The sequence below is a fragment of the Nansenia antarctica genome (genome assembly GCF_963989245.1).
Source record: "Nansenia antarctica genome assembly, chromosome: 1".
Taxonomy (NCBI): domain Eukaryota; kingdom Metazoa; phylum Chordata; class Actinopteri; order Argentiniformes; family Microstomatidae; genus Nansenia; species Nansenia antarctica.
Window position 1 is genome coordinate 21,724,618 of NC_137674.1, and position 19,012 is coordinate 21,743,629.

General features: G+C 43.5%; 1 protein-coding gene across 1 annotated transcript in view; it reads left to right on the forward strand.

The window, feature by feature from the left end:
• Positions 1-1,714: 1,714 nt before the first annotated feature.
• LOC308164256 (transmembrane protein 150A) overlaps positions 1,715-19,012 on the forward strand; it is a gene marked incomplete at both ends in the record, with an annotated part of 48,511 nt that continues 31,213 nt past the window's right edge. The window contains 4 exons of the mRNA XM_080538394.1: positions 1,715-1,779; positions 8,636-8,683; positions 9,749-9,835; positions 18,460-18,527. Coding sequence (XP_080394520.1) covers positions 1,715-1,779; positions 8,636-8,683; positions 9,749-9,835; positions 18,460-18,527 — 268 coding nt within the window. The remainder of the gene's footprint in view (positions 1,780-8,635; positions 8,684-9,748; positions 9,836-18,459; positions 18,528-19,012) is intronic.

Here is a 19,012-nt window from a genome sequence, read left to right on the forward strand (position 1 = left end):
CGTCAACCAGGAAGTTTTAGAGCACTTCATGCTTCCTGCTGCTGACCAACTTTATGGAGATGCAGATTTCATTTTCCAACAGGACTTGGCACCTGCACACAGTGCCAAAGATACCAGTACCTGGTTTAAGGACCATGGTATCCCTGTTCTTAATTGGCCAGCAAACTCGCCTGACCTTAGCCCCATATATGGGGTATTGTGAAGAGGAAGATGCGATGCGCCAGACCCAACAATGCAGAAGAGCTGAAGGCCACTATCAGAGCAACCTGGGCTCTCATAACACCTGAGCAGTGCCACAGACTGATGGACTCCATGCCACGCCGCATTGCTGCAGTAATTCAGGCATAAGGAGCCCCAACTAAGTATTGAGTGCTGTACATGCTTATACTTTCCATGTTCATACTTTTCAGTTGGCCAACATTTTTAAAAAAAACTTGTTTTGTATTGGTCTTAAGTAATATTCTAATTTTCTGAGATACTGAATTTGGGGTTTTCATTAGTTGTCAGTAATAATCATCAAAATTAAAAGCAATAAACACTTGAAATATATCAGTCTGTGTGGAATGAATGTATACATTATACAAGTCTCACTTTTTGAATGGAATTACTGAAATAAATCAACTTTTTGATGATATTCTACTTATATGACCAGCACCTGTATATGGCTCCTAAAGCTCTGCCCTCCACCCGGCGCGTCCAGCAGATCAAGTGAACAGCAGTCTGGTCGATGGGGGAGGGGTTGGGGGAAACAGCTGGCTCACATGGACCAGGCTCGCACGGCAGAGGAGTACACCACGGAGGAGGAGGTACACCACGGAGGAGGAGGTACACCACGGAGGAGGAGGTACACCACGGAGGAGGAGGTACACCACGGAGGAGGAGGTACACCACGGAGGAGGTACACCACGGAGGAGGTACACCACGGAGGAGGAGGTACACCACGGTGGAGGAGGTACACGAGACGGGATTTTTTATGCTGCGATACTGCTAACTAACTGGGCCCATTCAAACCGAACAAACGGACAAACAATTATTTACACAATATACCGTTTAATTAGCTAGTTCAATGATATGTCTTTGCGATAGCTTTGTGAGAAACACCGGGGATCGTCCCATAGTGGTGAGGATTGCGTTTTGACAGAGGTGAGACGAGAGGTGGAACAAAAGGTGGGACCGGAAAACTTGTGATCTTCATCAGTAAGAAGGTAGAACGATGTCCCTGTCTTTTCTTACGAGTCCTTTCATTGCCGTTTCCGAATGAAAAGCATCAAACCGCTACTTTGAGGGAGTTTTGCTACAGCCTACCGTATACAATACAATATAGCTATTGTTCTGCAAAAGTGTCAAACATGTTCAATATTATGATCTATTTAAAAAAAAAAAGATTGAATCTTGAGTTCAACAAAAATGTCTTGATTTTGACCCTGGTCTAACCGTCATTGAATAGCCATGTATCAAGTCACGACATGGTGACTGGTGGTGGTGGTGGGGAGATAGGATAACCATTCTCCTCCTTCCATCACCAGACGAGACGAGCCACAGCTTCACTTCGCTGAAAACTGAATGGAATTGACATCGGTCGGTATGGAGATGTCAGTCCCCTGGAGATAAATGCTCGTACATGAGTGGAGAGTACGTGGCTGGCCGAGGAGGAAGAAGAGGAAAGCTGTTTCTCGGGGTGCAGCAGGGCAGGCGAAGTGGAGTGGGGTCGGAGATGTCTCTGTGGATGATATTGCCTGTCAGCCTCCCAGCTTTGACCATCACTGGGATATGGCTTGTGTGAGTGGCTCCTGTATTTTCATCATCAATTCATTTATTACACCAGGTTTTGACATGTGTGTGAGAGGCACTGGATCTATTTATTTTCCACTCTGTGCAAGACCCCTGAAAATGACAGTGCTTTCCCCACACTATGTGCCTTAATTGCATCAATCAGTGGTCCAATAACAACCACATTGTTAACATGTTGTTAAATGCTGCTTGTTACATATGTGATGGAAGCAGAACTAAGGGGAAACCATATTATGTTGTAATTGCAAAGAGTCTTATTCCACTTGTGTTACACAAACCGCTCAAACACTGACCATACAACAATGATGATACATGTTGTTATAGGGCTACCATGCAGGTATAGCGGCAACTTTAATGTAATGTGTTACCAACATATACGATATTAAACGGCTTTGTGTGCAAAACTCTAAATCAGAAAATCTTGGCTGACAAAAGTCTAACTAAAACCTATGGCCAGTTTTGGACAAAATCTGTGTGTCACTTTCTTCTAGTCTAAGAGCCTGCATATTTAGCCTGCATTCCTTGGAGCCATGGTGATACCACCAGTGTGGATTAGTTACCCCAGGAAATCTATGGGATAATCGGCATTACCCAGAAGTGGCCTACAGTGTAATTAACAGAAATTCAGAGTATGCAGGTATAGCGGCAAATTTAATGTAATGTGTTACCAACATACAAGATATTGAACGGCTTTGTGTGCAAAACTCTAAATCAGAAAATCCCTTACCTCCTTACCTGGGTAATTACATGGCCTATGCTAGAACAGGCTAACTAGGCTAAACTGCTAAACCCCTTTCAGACATACAAGCCTTCCAAGTATATTCCATGGAATTTCCCGGGTACAGGGTATGTACACGACTGACCAGGGAAATTCAATCAGGCATTTTCCCTGGTCGGGCCTGTAGCACCCTATAATGTAATAATTTCCTGATAATGTAATAACACCTGATAATGTAATAAAATGTCCACTTAACTCCATCGAAAATGTAATAAAACCCAATAATGTAATAATTGACCAATAATGTAATAAAATAACCTGACTGATATTGTAATAACATTTTTACTGATAATGTAATACCTTATTACATTATTGCGAATTTATTACACTTTCAGGTGGGTCTTTTTTTTTTTTAAACTGATAATGTAATACTTGACAGATAATGTAATACTATGTTCATTTTCAATCCAGAGTTATACATTTTGTTTTTTAAGAATCTAAGACTGTTGTATACACTGGATTTAAGAAAGGAACCTGTCTCTAAATTTAAGCAAGTCTGTAATATATTCCTTCTCTCTTTGAGAGAGTGAGAGAGAGGGAGAGGGAGGGGTGTTTTGTGTGCTAGGCAGGATAGCTGGTTTGAGAGGGAGGAAGGTGAAGAGGCCAGTGGAGAGAGTCCCACCTGTGTTCTACTGGGGATGACAGATAATCTCCACACTGCCAGCCAGGAATGCAGTGCTCAAGGGAGGTGGGCGGTGGGTAGACAGGCAACCCAGTCCCAAATAAACCTTAAGACAGAGAGTATACCTGGAAAGACTGGGTTAAACCAGATTGAGCAGAATTCCAAACAGCTATCCGGAGCTGTTACCATATGGCTTAAATGCAATCTTCTCAGATCTAAGTTCTAGGGGGGCTGATACTCAGGTCAACTCTTAACAGTGTTTGGTTGTGAGGCATTGGTCACATCTGATTCCTCTCACCTATTCTGCTCACTTATTTCTATTTTCTTAAGAGTGCTTAATTCAGGAGTTTCACATCACACAGCATCAGACAGAACTATGTCTATGCTGAGAATGAAAGAGCTACACAGAACTAGAAGATGTCTTGAGGCAGGAGTGTGCCTCAGCCATTAAGAGTGAGTGTGGGTGCCAGTCAGATATGTTCCTGATTTTGTTGTTGTCGTCAATGACCAATGCAGACACAGATTTGACCACATGGCTAGTGAAGGGCTGCATATCAAATGGACTGCACTTATATAGCACCTTTATCCAAAGCGCTTTACAACGGCCTCTCATTCACCCATTCACACACCAATGGCGGCAAGCTACCATGCAAGGCGCCGGCCCGCTCACTGGGAGCAATTTGGGGTTCAGTGTCTTGCCCAAGGACACTTCGACATGTGGCTAGCCGGGGCTCAAAACACAGATCTGCCAACCTTGCGATCATTAAACGGCAGCTCTACCTCCTGCGCCACAGCTGCCCAAATGGTCATTTAGTACAATTTAGTCATTTAGTATCAAATGGTCATTTAGTACAGTGTTTATTTAGTACAGTATTTATATAGTACAGTGTTTATTTAGTAGAGTGTTTTAGGTTTGCCACAGCATTGCAGTAGCCTCACATCAGTTGTTTGAGTTTCGATACCAAAAAATCGATGGGATAATCGGCATCACTCAAGGGTGGCCGACGACAGGGGAGATGAGATGTAGTATCTGACTTAGGCTTTCACCAATAACTGAACAGAAATAACTAGCTATGGTGGATAGAACTTTACTGACTATAGCCTGGTTGCTCAACTGCTACCAAGATCCACATGTGAGTTGCACAACCTCCACTGTGGTCATTCTTAACAGTTTTCTCTTCTGTGGGATAAGAAAATGTACACATTGTAGACGTTTCCATGGTAATATTTTCTAAATGTTCCTTGTTATGGAATCTTAAATAGCAAAAACATGGGTTGTTCTTAGAAGGGCCTATACACTGCTCCCAGGCATGCAATTACCATCTACCGCAGTTCAACTTTGGCTGAATCCCATGTATGTAAACCAACCTATTATTATTTACACTAAGAAGAAACATCACTTTATTTAGAGAAATACCCACAAGCCATACTTGGTGTTATTTTAAGTTCTAAAACTCCTTGAGTACATACAACTATAAAACTTTCAGGAAAAGGGTTGCGACTACAATAGACTGAATGTCTGTATAACCCTTTCTCCTTGATGAGCCCATCCTGGGTGAGGCATTTTAGGTCATCTATTGTCCTGCGTGCGTGCGTGCGTGCGTGCGTGCGTGTGTGTGTGTGAGTATGTGCATGTGTGTGTGCATGAGAAAGACAGAGTGAGAGGGTGGGAGGGAGAGAGAGAGGGAGGGAATTAGTTAAATAACACCAGAGAATGAGAGAAAGAGGCATTTGTAATGCTGCTCCTAGACCTGAATTCCTGAGGGCAGGAGTTTAGTTCTGGTAGTCTCAGCCATACCTGACAGCCATGTTCCACTCCCTTGGCTGCCAGTTCCACTCACACCTAAGGGTGTGTATGTGTACGTGCATGTGTTGTTTCATTAAAGGCGGAGTCTGTAATACACACATAAACACAGTCAAATGTACATTTCTTTACACACCTCTGCTACTCTGATGATGATGACATTGAGAATATCTTTTAGTGATGATTATATATACAGTATATATATATATATATTATATGGGCTTAGGCTGAAGGAAACAGCTTCACTAGATGGTAAGGCAATCCTGTCACTTTTATAGATGTGGATATAGATATATACAGATTAAGTCATTCATTTAGATTTTAGATTTATTTTGCTGATAGTCTTATTGGAGTAGGCTTCAGGTTACTGGAACTCACACTGTGTACAAAGGGAGACTGGTTTATGTCAAATAGCAGTGACTGGGCTTGTGTTGTCATGTAGGTTCACTAGCCAGTACTCCCTCAGACTCTTTGGTCTCCCTCTTTCCTTCCACATCTCCTCCCCTCCCCCACAACGTCTCTCTCTATTTTTGTAGTAGTGATGATTATTCATGATTGCTATGGTGTCAGAGACAGATGGTAGAGTGTTTGTTTACCAAATGTAATTTCGAGCGAACAAAATGCAGTCTATCTGTCGTACACAGCACAGCAGGGCTCAGGTGATCTATCTGTGTGTGTGTGTATATGTGTGTGTGTGTGTGTGTGTGTGTGTGTGTGTGTGTGTATATGTGTGTGTGTGTCTGTGAGAGACCAAGATGCTGCTTGGAAACATTCTTAATTGCTGTTTAGCCTTTCACTGACCCCAGAGCACTGTCAGATGTATGTGTTTGTCGACAAACTGTGTGTGTGTGCCTGTGAGTGTGAGGAGGGGTTGGGTACCCCCATGAATATAGGCCTGATGTGGTTAAGAATAGGCACCATACTGGCACCATGTTTGATCCAAAATAAGCAAATCAGTATGCTATTGATTGAACTATACTTAATGTTTGCTGCCAGCAACGATTGTTTGTGAGGTCTATGTCTGTATCTGAACTGTGATCTGTGGCTGAACTGAATATAGACTTTGGAATAATTGGACAACGTGCTCACTCACAAAATATTTTACAATTCCAGTTGTAAAGCACTTTGAGCTGCATTTCTTGTATGACAGGTGCTATATAAATAAAGCTTTACTTACTTATTTACAAAAATCTATTATTTATAGCACTCCAAAGGACCACTCCAATTCGCACTCCAAGATGCATTCTGATAAGAGATGTGCCCATTATGTTCTGTGTTCTAGTGTCTTATCTCGCCCCTCTGCTCATTCACTTGGAGCTCCCTGTGAGGGACAGTCACTTCACTGAATTAGCTGTAGTTTGGGTCTACAACATGGTGACAGACTGACACGAGCTCCCAGGTTACTAGGTGTTTATGTGACCAGAGATGGGTCAGTCAGTGTACATGATTTGGTTTGACAGTCAGGAGAAATTCCTGGAATCATCAGAATTGCTTCTGAGGTCAGAATCCCAGCAGCCCTGTGTCTTATCATTATTAGGGATAGGCATGCTTTCCTTGGTTTGAAAGCTCTTGAGTACATTAACCCCCCCCCCCTCTCTTGTGTGAACTTTTCATCTTTGGATGGAAACTCCTGTACCATTATCCCCTCTTCTCTTTATTGCTCTGAGAACATGTTCCACCTTTTGCATTTAGAAAAATACTTTGATGTGAAATACAGTGGGGTGCAAAAATGTGGGCACCGCTAGTCAAAATGCCTTTCACAATTAATATCTAAGTGAAACGAAGCAAACCTAACCTCTAAATGGTACCAAGTTAAACATGACACATTTCATCACATTTTAAAGCAAGATACATTTTTATTTGTAACTTTTTACAGTTTCAAAATAATAAAACAAGGAAATATAGGCCAAAAGTTTGGGAACCCTGTCAGCTAGTACTTTGTAACTCCTCCTCGGGCAACTACAACAGCTTGCAAACGCTTCCTGTAGCCAGCTAAGAGTATTTTGAGGAGTTTTGAGGAATTTTTCCCTATTCTTCCTGGTGGAACACCTCTAGCTCAGAAATATTCTTCGGCCTTCTTGTATGCACTGCATGCTTGAGATCGCTCCACAGATTTTCAATAATATTCATGTCTGGGGACTGTGATGGCCATTCCAAAACCTTCATCCGTCTTTCCTGGAGGTACTTCATGATTTTGAGGTATGCTTCGGGTCATTGTCTTGCTGGAATATCCAACCTCTCTTCAACTTAAATTGCTGGACTGACCTTCTAAAAATTAGCCTCTAGAATGTCTTGATATTTGGTGGAATCCATTCTTCCTTCCACCCGCACAATATTGCCTGTGCCCCCAGCTGCTACACAACCCCAAAGCATAATGGATCCACCTCCATGCTTAACAGTTGGCAAGGTGTTCTTCTCTACAAATGCTTCACCCTTTTTCTCCAAACATACCTTCTTTGCTTGTGGCCAAAAAGATTTTCTTTTGCATACTTCAGAAGCTTAATTTTGTGTTGAGGTCATAGGAAAGGCTTCTTTCTAGCAACTCTGCCATGTAGGTCTTTGTTGTTTAAGGTACGCTGTATTGTTGTCCTGTGAACAATTAGACTGGTGTCTGCTACTCATTTTTTGCAGCTCTTTTGCAGTGATGTGTTCTTCTGAGCATTTCTCACCAGATCTCGGGCCATTCTATCTGAACATTTTCTTGGACTTCCAGATCTTGCTTTGACTTCAATTGTTCCATTTTCCATTTTCTGATGAGTGGAAATGGGTAGTTTGAAACGTTGTGAGAGTTTTTTGTAGCCTTCTCCTTGATGGTGGAAGTGAACTATCTTGATTCTGACATCCTTGGACAACTGTTTAGAGGAACCCATGGTTTTTAACACCAGACACAACAGCCACCGCAATTGTATACTTTAGAAGGCATGGAGTTACTTCAGAATATATAGTTCAACCCTGGAATTATATTCACCTGACTCATTGAAGCCCAAACGAGTAAATCACCGTGGTCTGGGCCGCGAAGTGTACTCACGCAAGCTTTTATTGACCGTAGCACGCCATAGAACACTGACACAGTCACAATTCAAGGCACGGTTAAAGCTTGGGTCATCCCCTTGAACTCGAACTACCCCATACTCTAACCTGTACAACACTGTTACGGTTTGACACATAAAACTGACATGGAATGTGCCCATAATCCCTTGGGACCGCTGATATGCAAATCAGTTGTCGCCAAGCAGCCAATCAGTGAACAACAACAGTGAACAACAGCAGTGAACAATAACAGTAGCCGCAGCTACCTAGCTAGCTGTAACAGGTTACCAGGCGATAACATTCGCCACAGTAATCAACTTCTCAAAAGTTAACAAAGAATAATCCAAAAGGGTTCCCAAACTTTTGCACAGGGCCATTTTCCTTTTTTTATCATTTAAAAAGTCCTTGCTTTAAAATGTAAAAAAAATGAAAAAATAAACCTTGCTTTAAAATTTGCAGAAAGGTGTCTTGTTTTAACTTTGTAGAATTTAGTGTTTGCTTTCAATCACTTGGAGATTAATTGTAACAGACATTTAAACCAGGGGTGCCCAAATGTTTGCATCCCACTGTATTTTGCACTCAGTTTTAACCCTTACTTTTACTATTCTAGGTATGCCATGGCCTTGTACAACCAGCATGTCTGCCCAGTGGATAACTGGTACGTATACAAACACTATTCATGTTAATAACTAGGCCTAATTATAACCATCACATATCCAATGATGATGTGGTATACTGGGCCAAGCTAGCATGATGATCTACAGATGATGTCCATGTTGTCTGGTTGATTTGTCCCATTCATCCCATTCATGTGGAACTATCCCATTCATGTGGAACTATCCCATTCATGTGGAACTATTGTTCAGACATTAAGTCTGAATCAGGACCCGGAGCAAGTGGATGAGTTTGCAACATTGTTGCATGAATTATTTATCTGATTTGCGTTCTCACAGCCCTTTATGTAAACGAAGTAACATACGCAATCGAAGCAACAGACGTGGTAGTTGCTTGGTCAGAAAAATGTAAAATTGCCCGTTCGTCCCGCTCTTATCCAGATCAACACGCATGCTCTGTTGTTTTCCTATGGACAGCCTCGATGCGTAGTTTCTAATCGGAGCGAAAACACCCTTTTCAAGCGGAGCATCCGTCGGCTGTTTGCTCCGGGAGTGACTGCGAATGCGCGTTCTCACAGCTCCAAACAACGCAGAGCAAAGCGAATTTTATCCTAAACTCAGATTCCAAGTGAAGCAAATGTTCTAGTGAGAACACACCCTCAGTGCAGTGGTTCTTCTCCCCCTCTATCCAACCAACGTTACTGGCTCACACTACATTTCACAGAGGTGATTTTAGATGATCTCTCCAAGGTCTCTAGCCCTTCGAGTCATCCTGTCCCAGTGGTTCCAAACCTCCTGGGTAATTAATCTCCAGCCAGTAGATAGAAGAGCGTCAGAGTCAAGCTGAGAGCAGCACCAGAGGAGTGTAACAACTGGTTAGGTGACGCAGATCGGAGAAGCACCCCCACGGTTGTTGTTCATTTCAAAGTGTGCTCACACTATTTGAATAGCTGACCAGATCCCCTGTCTGTCCTTAGGAGCCTGTGGTTGACCTTTACTGAGCTCCTCAGAGTTGACCCTTTTATTCACTGGCTTGTTTCATGCTCGTATAGAGTCTCTAGGAAAACACATTAAAACGTGTGTGTGTGTGTATGTGTATGTGTTGTCAGGTTGTATAATCAGTCGTGTGAGGAGGAGCTGTATACACAGACTGGGCCAACGTTGTGCTGCACTCTGGAAAATGTCCCTCTCATAAGGTCAGTGTTCTCTCTCTCTCTGTCTCTGTTCTCTCTCTCTGTCTCTCTGTCTCTCTGTCTCTCTCTCTGTCTCTCTCTCTCTGTCTCTCTCTCTCTCTCAATTCAATTTCAATTTCAAAGGGCTTTATTGGCATGGGAAACATACATTTACATTGCCAAAGCATGTGAAGTGTGAAGATAAAAAACAAAAACAAAAATAATGTAATGTACATACATGTACATACTAGAATAAATAAATAGATGACATACTAGATTACAAATAAATAGATTACAAATAGATGACATACTAGAATAAATAAATGAGATAAAACGTATTTAAATTCTTATGGTGGTTTTAGCCCATTTGATTGCCTTTTTCTATCACAGCAGCTAACAAATCTTGCTGCTGTGTTTGCACATTGCTGTACCTCACCCAGCAGATATGGTAGCCTTTCGACATTGGTCAAGTCTCCCTGGATGTTGGTGATCAGTGGGAAGTATGTGTCCCTGTGTCCAACTACAGCTGGCAGGTAGTTAAGAAGTGCAGCTCTGTTTCCACCTGGTTTTGTGTGCAGTGGGTGCACAGTCTGTCTGGTCTGGGGAGCCAGGTCTGCCTGTGGCGGCCTTTCTCGATGGCCAGGTTGTGTTCACTGAGTCTGTACATAGTCACGGATTTCCTTAGCTTTGGGTCTGTCACAGTACTCAGGTATTCTGCCACTGTGTATTTTCTGTTTAGGGCCAAATAGCATTCCAATTTGCTCTGGTTTTTGGTTGATTCTTGCCAATGTGTCAGGTAATTTTCTTTTTGTTTTCTTATAATTTGGTGTAGTCTAATAGGTGGCTCTGCTTGTGACTGTGAGAGTCCCAGAACTAGCTGGCTGAGGGGGCATCTCCCTAGAGTCTCTCTGTGGGTAAGGGCTTTGTTGTGGAGCGTGTCAGGGTGACTTTCTTTTAGGTGGTTGTAAAATTTAAACGCTCTCCTTTGAATTTTTATAATTAGTGGGTATCGTCCTAATTCTGCTCTGCATGCGTTATTTGGTGTTTTATGTTCAATATGAAGAATGGATTTGCAGAACTCTGCATGCAGAGTCTCAATTTGGTGTTTGTCCCATTTTGCAAAATCCTGGTTGGCAGGTGGACCCCAGACCTCGCAACCATAGAGGGAAATGGGTTCTATAACGGAGTCCAATAATTTGAGCCAGATTTGAATAGGGATGTCTAACTTGATGTTCCTTTTGATGGCGTAAAAAGCCCTCCTTGCCTTATCTCTCAGGTCGTTCACAGCTTTGTTGAAGCTGTGGTGCTGATGTTTAGGCCGAGGTAGGTATAATTCTTTGTATGTTCTAGGGCAATTGTATCTAGGAAGAATTTGAATTTGTGGTGCTGGAGGCTGGATCTTTTTTGGAAAATCATAATTTTCGTCTTAGTGAGATTCACTGTCAAGGCCCAGGTCTGGGAGAATTGGTATAGAAGGTCGAGGTGCTGTTGTAGCCCTTCTTTGGTTGGGGACAGCAGCAGGTGCTGCAGACTGCTCTAATGTTTTTGCCAAACTGTTGATATAGATGTTGAAGAGGGTTGGACTCAAGCTGCATCCCTGTCTAACCCCCCGGCTTTGGGAAAAGAAGTCTGTGTGGTTTTTGCCAATCTTAACAGCACACTTGTTAGTGTACATTGACTTTATGATGTCGGAGGTTTTTCCTCCAACACCATTTTCCAACAGTGTGAATAGCAGACCTTTGTGCCAAATTGAATCAAAGGCTTTTTTGAAATCTACGAAGCAGGCGAATAGTTTGCTTTTGTTTTTGTTTATTTGGTTGTCAATTAGGGTGCTGAGGGTGAATATATGGTCTGTTGTACGATACTTTGGTAAAAAACCAATTTGGGATTTGCTTAGGACATTGTTTACAGTGAGGTAATGTAGGAGTCTGTGGTTGATGATCATACAGAGGATTTTCCCAAGGTTGCTGTTGACACAGATCCCACGGTAGTTATTTGGATCCGATTTATCTCCACTTTTGTGGAGCGGCGTTATCAATCCTTGGTTCCAAATATTGGGGAAGATCCCAGAGCTAAGGACAATGTTGAAGAGTTTTAATATAGCCAATTGGAATTTGACGTCTGTGAATTTTAGCATTTCATTTAGGATGCCATCGACACCACAGGCCTTCTTGGTTTCGAGTGAATTTATTTTGTCCTGTACTTCCTTTAGTGTAATTGGAGAGGGGTTAAACTCTGTCATGAAACCGGAAGCAAACGCTGCTAACAGCTAGCGGCTAACAAAACACAGCGCTACGAACGTCTAACTGTATTCAGGGCTCTCAAGTCTCACGCATTGGGCGTGAGACAAGGTGTGGCGTGTGAGCGGGTTGAAATAAATGGACTGCACTTATATAGCGCCTTTATCCAAAGCGCTTTACAACGACCTCTCATTCACCCATTCACACACACATTCACACACCAATGGCGGCAGGCTACCATGCAAGGCTCCAGCCCGCTCACTGGGAGCAATTTGGGGTTCAGTGTCTTGCCCAAGGACACTTCGACATGTGACCAGCCGGGGCTCGAACCGCCGAACTGCCAACCTTGCGTTCATTAGACGGCGGCTCTACCTCCTGCGCCACAGCCGCATGTGTGTCTCATAGTATTTTAATAACATCAAACATGCTGATAGAACATCAACATGCTAAAAACACATAACTACACATAATTAGATGATCACACAGTCCTTGCTTGTGAACACGTCCTAAAATTAAAGTGTGTGTTTACAAGCCATGTATCACTTACCGTTAGTAAGTAAGTAAGTAAGTAAATTTTATTTATAAAGCACCTTTCAAAACAGAGTTACAAAGTGCTGTACAGTGGACATCACATAAAAACAATCAGGTAAAAACAAGTTAGCACAAGGCACATAAGGGCATAAGAGCAATAAAACAACAAGAGATAAAACAAAACAGTGACCTATAGAACTGGGTCAGGTGAAAATATCATAAAATAAAGTGCAAACGAAACAGGTGTGTTTTTAACAAGTTCTTAAAACAGTTAATAGATTGAGCATTTTTTATCGACACTGGGAGGGCGTTCCACAGTGTGGGAGCCACTACTACAAAAGCTCGGTCACCCTTGGTTCTGAGGTTGGTCGAGGGTATGACCAGAAGGCCCTTGTCCGAGGACCTGAGAGATCTCACATTGGGCTTTGCCTGTAATAATTCTGAGATATAGAGAGGGGCCAGCCCGTGTAATGCCTTATAAGTTATTAAAAGGATTTTAAAATCAATTCTGGATTTCACGGGTAGCCAGTGAAGAGCAGCCAAAACCGGGGTTATATGAGCTCTGCGATATGTATTAGTGAGAATTCTGGCAGCTGTGTTTTGTACTAATTGTAGTCGGTTTATAGAAGAGCGGCTGAGGATAGAGTAGAGTCCGTTACAGTAGTCTAGACGTGAGGAGATAAATGCGTGCATGATTTTTTCGAGGTCTTGAGAAGTAAGGATTGGTTTGATTTTTGCGATATTGCGAAGATGGTAGAAACATGACTGTGTGACCTTTTTTACATGGTATTCAAAATTCAAGTGGCTATCAAAAAAGACTCCCAGATTTTTGGCGGTGTTACTTACATTGGATGCCAATGAACCGAGGGACCGCCGAATTTCATTCGAGGTACTCTCAGGGCCTATAACTAGTATCTCAGTTTTATCTGGATTTAACTGTAGGAAGTTTTGTGCCATCCAATTATTTATTCCAGCAATACAGTCATGTAAGATGGTGAGTTTGCTGAGATCACTTGGTTTAAAAGAAACATATAATTGCGTATCATCTGCATAACAGTGATAGGATATGCCATCAAAACTATTAATAAGAGCACCAAGGGGTAACATGTAGAGGGAGAACAGGATTGGACCAAGGATTGAACCCTGGGGGACCCCACAGGCCAAGGGAGATGTGGAGGAGACATAGCTGTCGATAGCGACAGCCACACTTCTCCCTGACAGATAGGACGAAAACCATTTCAGAGCTACCCCATCTAAACCCACCCACTGTTGGAGCCTATTTAAAAGGATGTCGTGGTCAATAGTGTCAAATGCTGCGCTTAGGTCAAGCAGCAGCAGCACTGAGCACTCACCGACATCAGCCCTCATAATGATGTCACTCGACACTCTAAGAAGTGCAGTCTCGGTGCTGTGCTTCTGACGGAAGCCAGACTGAAATTTATCAAACAACTTGTTGTTGTCAAGAAATTTTAAAAGTTGGTTACAAACAACTTTTTCCAGGACCTTCGAAATGAATGGGAGTTTGGAGATTGGCCGGTAATTACTGTGGACTAGAGGATCAAGGCCTGTTTTTTTCAGGAGAGGTTGGATGATGGCATGTTTGAAAAGATCAGGCACACACCCAGAGGATATGGAACTGTTAATAATAGACAAAATATAGGGACTGAGGCTATTGAAGACAGCTTTTAAAAGTGAGGTTGGGATAGTGTCAGCAGGACTAGAGGAGGGGTTCATGAGTGAGATAATTGGGGTAAGATCATCTAAGGAGATAATGTTGAACTGGCGTAACGAGGGAGCTGGAGGAGGCTGGTCGACAATGATGATGTTTGGGGGTGTTATCTTGGATCTTATATTGTTAACTTTATCTAGAAAAAATGATAAGAATAGTTCACAGTCATTATCAGAGTAGACAGGAACTGGGGGAGGAGGTGGATTAACCAGGGTGTTTATAACTGCAAAAAGAGCTTTAGGCTTATTCTTATTAAGGTGGATCAGGTTGGAGAAGTATATGGTTCTTGCATCCTCAACTTTTAGGTTGAAAGAGGTGAGGAGTTCCTTCATGTGAATGAAGTGAACTGTCCCCTTAGTCTTCTTCCACCGCCGCTCAACTATTCTGCACTCTCTTTTTAGGTTGCGGATGTCATCATTTATCCATGGGGATGAGTTAGCTGCACTGAGACATTTCTTTTTTGTTCTGAGGGGGGCAACTAATTCTAGGGCAGACAAACAGAGGTGATTAAAATGGTGGACCAGGCCATTTGTGTCAGTTGACACTGTCACATCATTACTGAGGTCTGCGAAGGCAGAGGAGAATTTGAGAGCAGAGGAGCTGTTGAGTGTACGGGAGCTGACTGACCGTTTGCTTGGTAGGGACTCAGCGAAAAAATCAATATTAAAAGTAATATATTTGTGGTCAGAAATAAAAAACTCACCTATACATAGCTTATTGATGTTCAAGCCCAGTGTAAAAATCAAATCCAGCGTGTGGCCCCGGTCATGGGTCGGTCCAGAAACATGCTGAGTCAAATTCAGTGATTGGGTAAAACTAATGAACTCATTCGCGAAGTTGTCAGAGGCATTATCAATATGCGCATTAAAATCTCCGGCCAGCACCAGGTTGTCGACTTTCATCACAATAGATGATAAAAACTCAGGAAATTCTGTTAAAAACTCACTTTTTGACTTTTCTGGTGGGCGATAACATAGCAAAGTAAAAAGAGGGTTAGCTGATCCTATTCTAAGCAGCAGTGCTTCAAAAGTTCTAAAATTACCAATGTCTACAGAGCGGCAAGCAAACTTTTTGGAGAAGATAACGGCTAAACCACCTGCACGGCCAGACATCCTAGGAGAACTGATAACACTACATGCGGCAGGACAGAGCTTATTTATAGTGATGTTGTCATTGTTTTTCAGCCAGGTCTCTGTTAAAAATAGAAAATCAAGCTCATGGGATTTAAAAAAGTCCCTTATAATATAGGGCTTGTTGTTCACTGACCTAGCATTAATTAATGCCATCTTAAATGGTACAGACTTAGTCCGAGGAGCTGTAGGTAGACAAGGAATGTGAGTGAGGTTTGATGGAATGAATGTGCGAGGGGTGAAGTTGTTGAGTGAAAGGTGTCTGGTCCTAATAAGAACAGGGATGGTCAGAGGACAGGAAAGGGATATAGAGTTAGCATGACCCAATGGGAGATGCTTGAGATGAATGCAGTGTAAAGCTAGGGTGGGATCATGCTGTGGTGCATGTCATTTACAGCTGAAAGCGATGTAATTAATACATTGAATGATTAATAGCTTTGTACCTTTTAGATTGAGGTGCAGGCCATCGGGTTTATACAGGTGGTTTCTGGTCCAGAACATGTCGAAATTGCTAATGAAATCTGCTGATGTAGCCTGACAGAAGGCTTTTAGCCATTCGTGCAGGCTCACAAGTCTACTAAAATGTTCAGGACTCTTTGAGGGGGCTGGGATGGGGCCAGAGAACACACAAGTTTTGCCCAGGCTTTGTACAGTGGTGGCTAATGACTCGAGATCTTCCCTGAGTTTAACCGAGAGTCTGTTCAGCACATCATTAGAGCCAACGTGAAAAATCAGGATATGTGTTGTGGGATGAAGGTCTAAGACAACAGGGACCAGCTCTATGAGATCAGTGACTTTACCACCTGGAAGACAATATGTGATGGCGCCAGGGATCATAACTGCTCTAATTATAGAATCACCCATAATAATTATCTCTGGAGACCTGTCCTTGCATCCTCCCTTATCAACAGAGAGTTTGGACCATAGTGGATTGCCCTCGGCAGTACTGGTCACGGTGGCATTGGTGGCAGTGGAGACAGACTCTGTGGCTGGGGTTTCGGACATTGCGTCGGTGACGTCATGGTTCGCCGCATCTGTGTCCAGCACGTCGTTGGGTAGACGACCATTAACGTTGCGGACAGCAGGGATAGACATCGGAGAGTCGACAGGGATTCCCTTGCTGATGATGACGTCGATAGAGTTGGTGACGTCACGATTGGACACACCTGTGTCCGAAACTCCGTTGGGCAGTGTAGGAGAGAGCTGCAGGCTAGGAGTGGAAACAGTCTCGGACAGAGGGACAAAAGGAGGTGAGGGGGTAAACCGTCGTGAACGTTTACGGTGGATTACTGGGGACGAGGGACAGGAACGCTTCCTATTGGGTTTGGAGCGGACCTGTTGCTTGTGGTCGGCTAGCGGGCGAGGGACTGGTGACAGCCCGTTAGCCACACATTCCAATGTGGCAGGTGTTAGCGTCCCGTTAGCCAAAGCTAGCCCGCTGCTAGCCGCCGGCTCCGAGGATGCCTGAGGCTCAGGAAAAAGAGCCAGTGGAGAGAAGAAATTGTCCAGTGGGATAGGGCTGTCGGGGCCTCCCGGAGAGAACCAGGGGATGGAACGCTTTCTCCCGTTCCTCACAACCGACACCCAGGATGGACCCGGAGTGGGACTGGAACAGCGGGGTCCATTTGGATCCAGTTTGTCCAGCCTGGATTGAACCGCCGTCTTCCTTCGGAGGACATCCTTCAGTACTCCCTCGATGGTATGGAGCTCGGACCTTAAGATGTCCAGTTCGGATTCCTCTGGGGTAAGTGGAGGCATCTTTTTACAGGTAGACATCGTTCAGGTTGATATTTAGACCACCAAGAAATCAACCTTACGATCATCCAGTATATCGTGGAGTAGTAGACCCTGTTTAGCGAGCGGGTGTTCTAACAGGGATCCAACGACCGTCGAACAGGTAAAAGTTTGTTGTCCAAGCAAGAACACACCGAATTAAAACAGCAATCAGGCTTCTAGTTTATCTCAGTATATTGAGTTTGTATTACTGTTCATTTGCATCGACAGTAAAATAGTTAAAAGAGTAGTACAATCCATAAAAGATCTGGAATCGCTGAGACAAAAAGTGTGCGTGCGTGCAGTGACCAGGAAGCGACTACCTGAAGCTGTCCACCTGAAGTGGAGGGTTCTGTGAAGCTTCAAACAATAACTGAATCCATTCCACAAAGTATACATATAGCCGTTTCATGCGAGTGGTTTACGGTTTCACCAGCTGGCGTCACAAAAAAAGTGCCTCTTAGGCTTGAGGACTAGTAAATAATAGGAGAGGAAGCCTCCTAAAAATGCACTTTAGCTATGAGAGCTGTAGCAGCTGTAACACATTTACATATTATGCGCATTTTAAGCGCATGTAAGACAGGCATGAAGCATTTCTGTGACACACGTTTCTGTTCACTGTTTTCATTCCCTCATCGCTGTATTCAATACCAAAAACAGAATTAATGCAATCCAGGGCTTCCTCAAACTGTTGCCATGTTCTCAACTCCGCTCGCCATGAACAAACATCCGACTTTGAATGAAACGCAGGATAAACCGAAAACCGTCACGGTTCACTAGTGTATTGAACCGTGGAACGCGAACCGAACCGTCCGTAAAAAAAAACGAGAACCGTTGCACCCCTAGTGTGCATGTATGTATGTGTGTATGGTGCAACTATGTGTCCTCGACGTTATGTGTGTGTGCGTGCATGCATGCTCGTCAAACAAACTATATGGGGCGGGAGGAGAGAGCACAGAGACCTCACACACACACACACACACACACACACTCATGTGTGCAAGGCTGCTGAGACAGTTATTTTGTTTTCTGTCTTCGCAGTCAGCGTGTGTGTATGTGTGTGTGTGTGTGTGTGTGTGTCTAACGTGTGTGTGTGTGTGTATGTCTAACCCCTGTGTGTGTGTGTGTGTCTCTTATCCATGTTTGTGTGTTTGTTTGTGTGTGTGTGTGTATGTGTGTCTCTTATCCATGTTTGTGTGTTTGTGTGTGTGTGTGTCTAACGCCTGTCTCTGTGTGTCTCCACAGTAAGTGTGGGACCCTCCCTCCAGAGAGCTGCTTCTTCAGCCTCATCTGCAGTACCGGATCCTTCATGGGTGAGTCTGTCTGTCTGTCTGATCACTACCTGTCTGTCTGTCTGATTACTACCAGTCTGTCTGTCTGTCTGTCTGTCTGTCTGTATGTATGTCGGTCGGTCGGTTGGTCGGTCTGTCTGTCTGTCTGATCACTAGTACCTGTCTGTCTGTATGTCTGTCTGTCTGTCTGTATGAATGTCTGTCGGTCGGTCTGTCTGTCTGTCTGATCACTACCTGTCTGTCTGTCTGTCTGTCTGTCTGATTACTACCTGTCTGTCTGTCTGATCACTACCAGTCTGTCTGTCTGTATGACTGTCTGTCTGTCTGCCTGTCTGTCTGTCTGTCTGTATGTCGGTCGGTCGGTCGGTCTGTCTGTCTGTCTGATCACTACCTGTATGTCTGTCTGTCTGTCTGTCTGTCTGTCTGTATGAATGTCTGTCTGTCGGTCTGTCTGTCTGTCTGTCTGTCTGTCTGTCTGTCTGATCACTACCTGTCTGTCTGTCTGT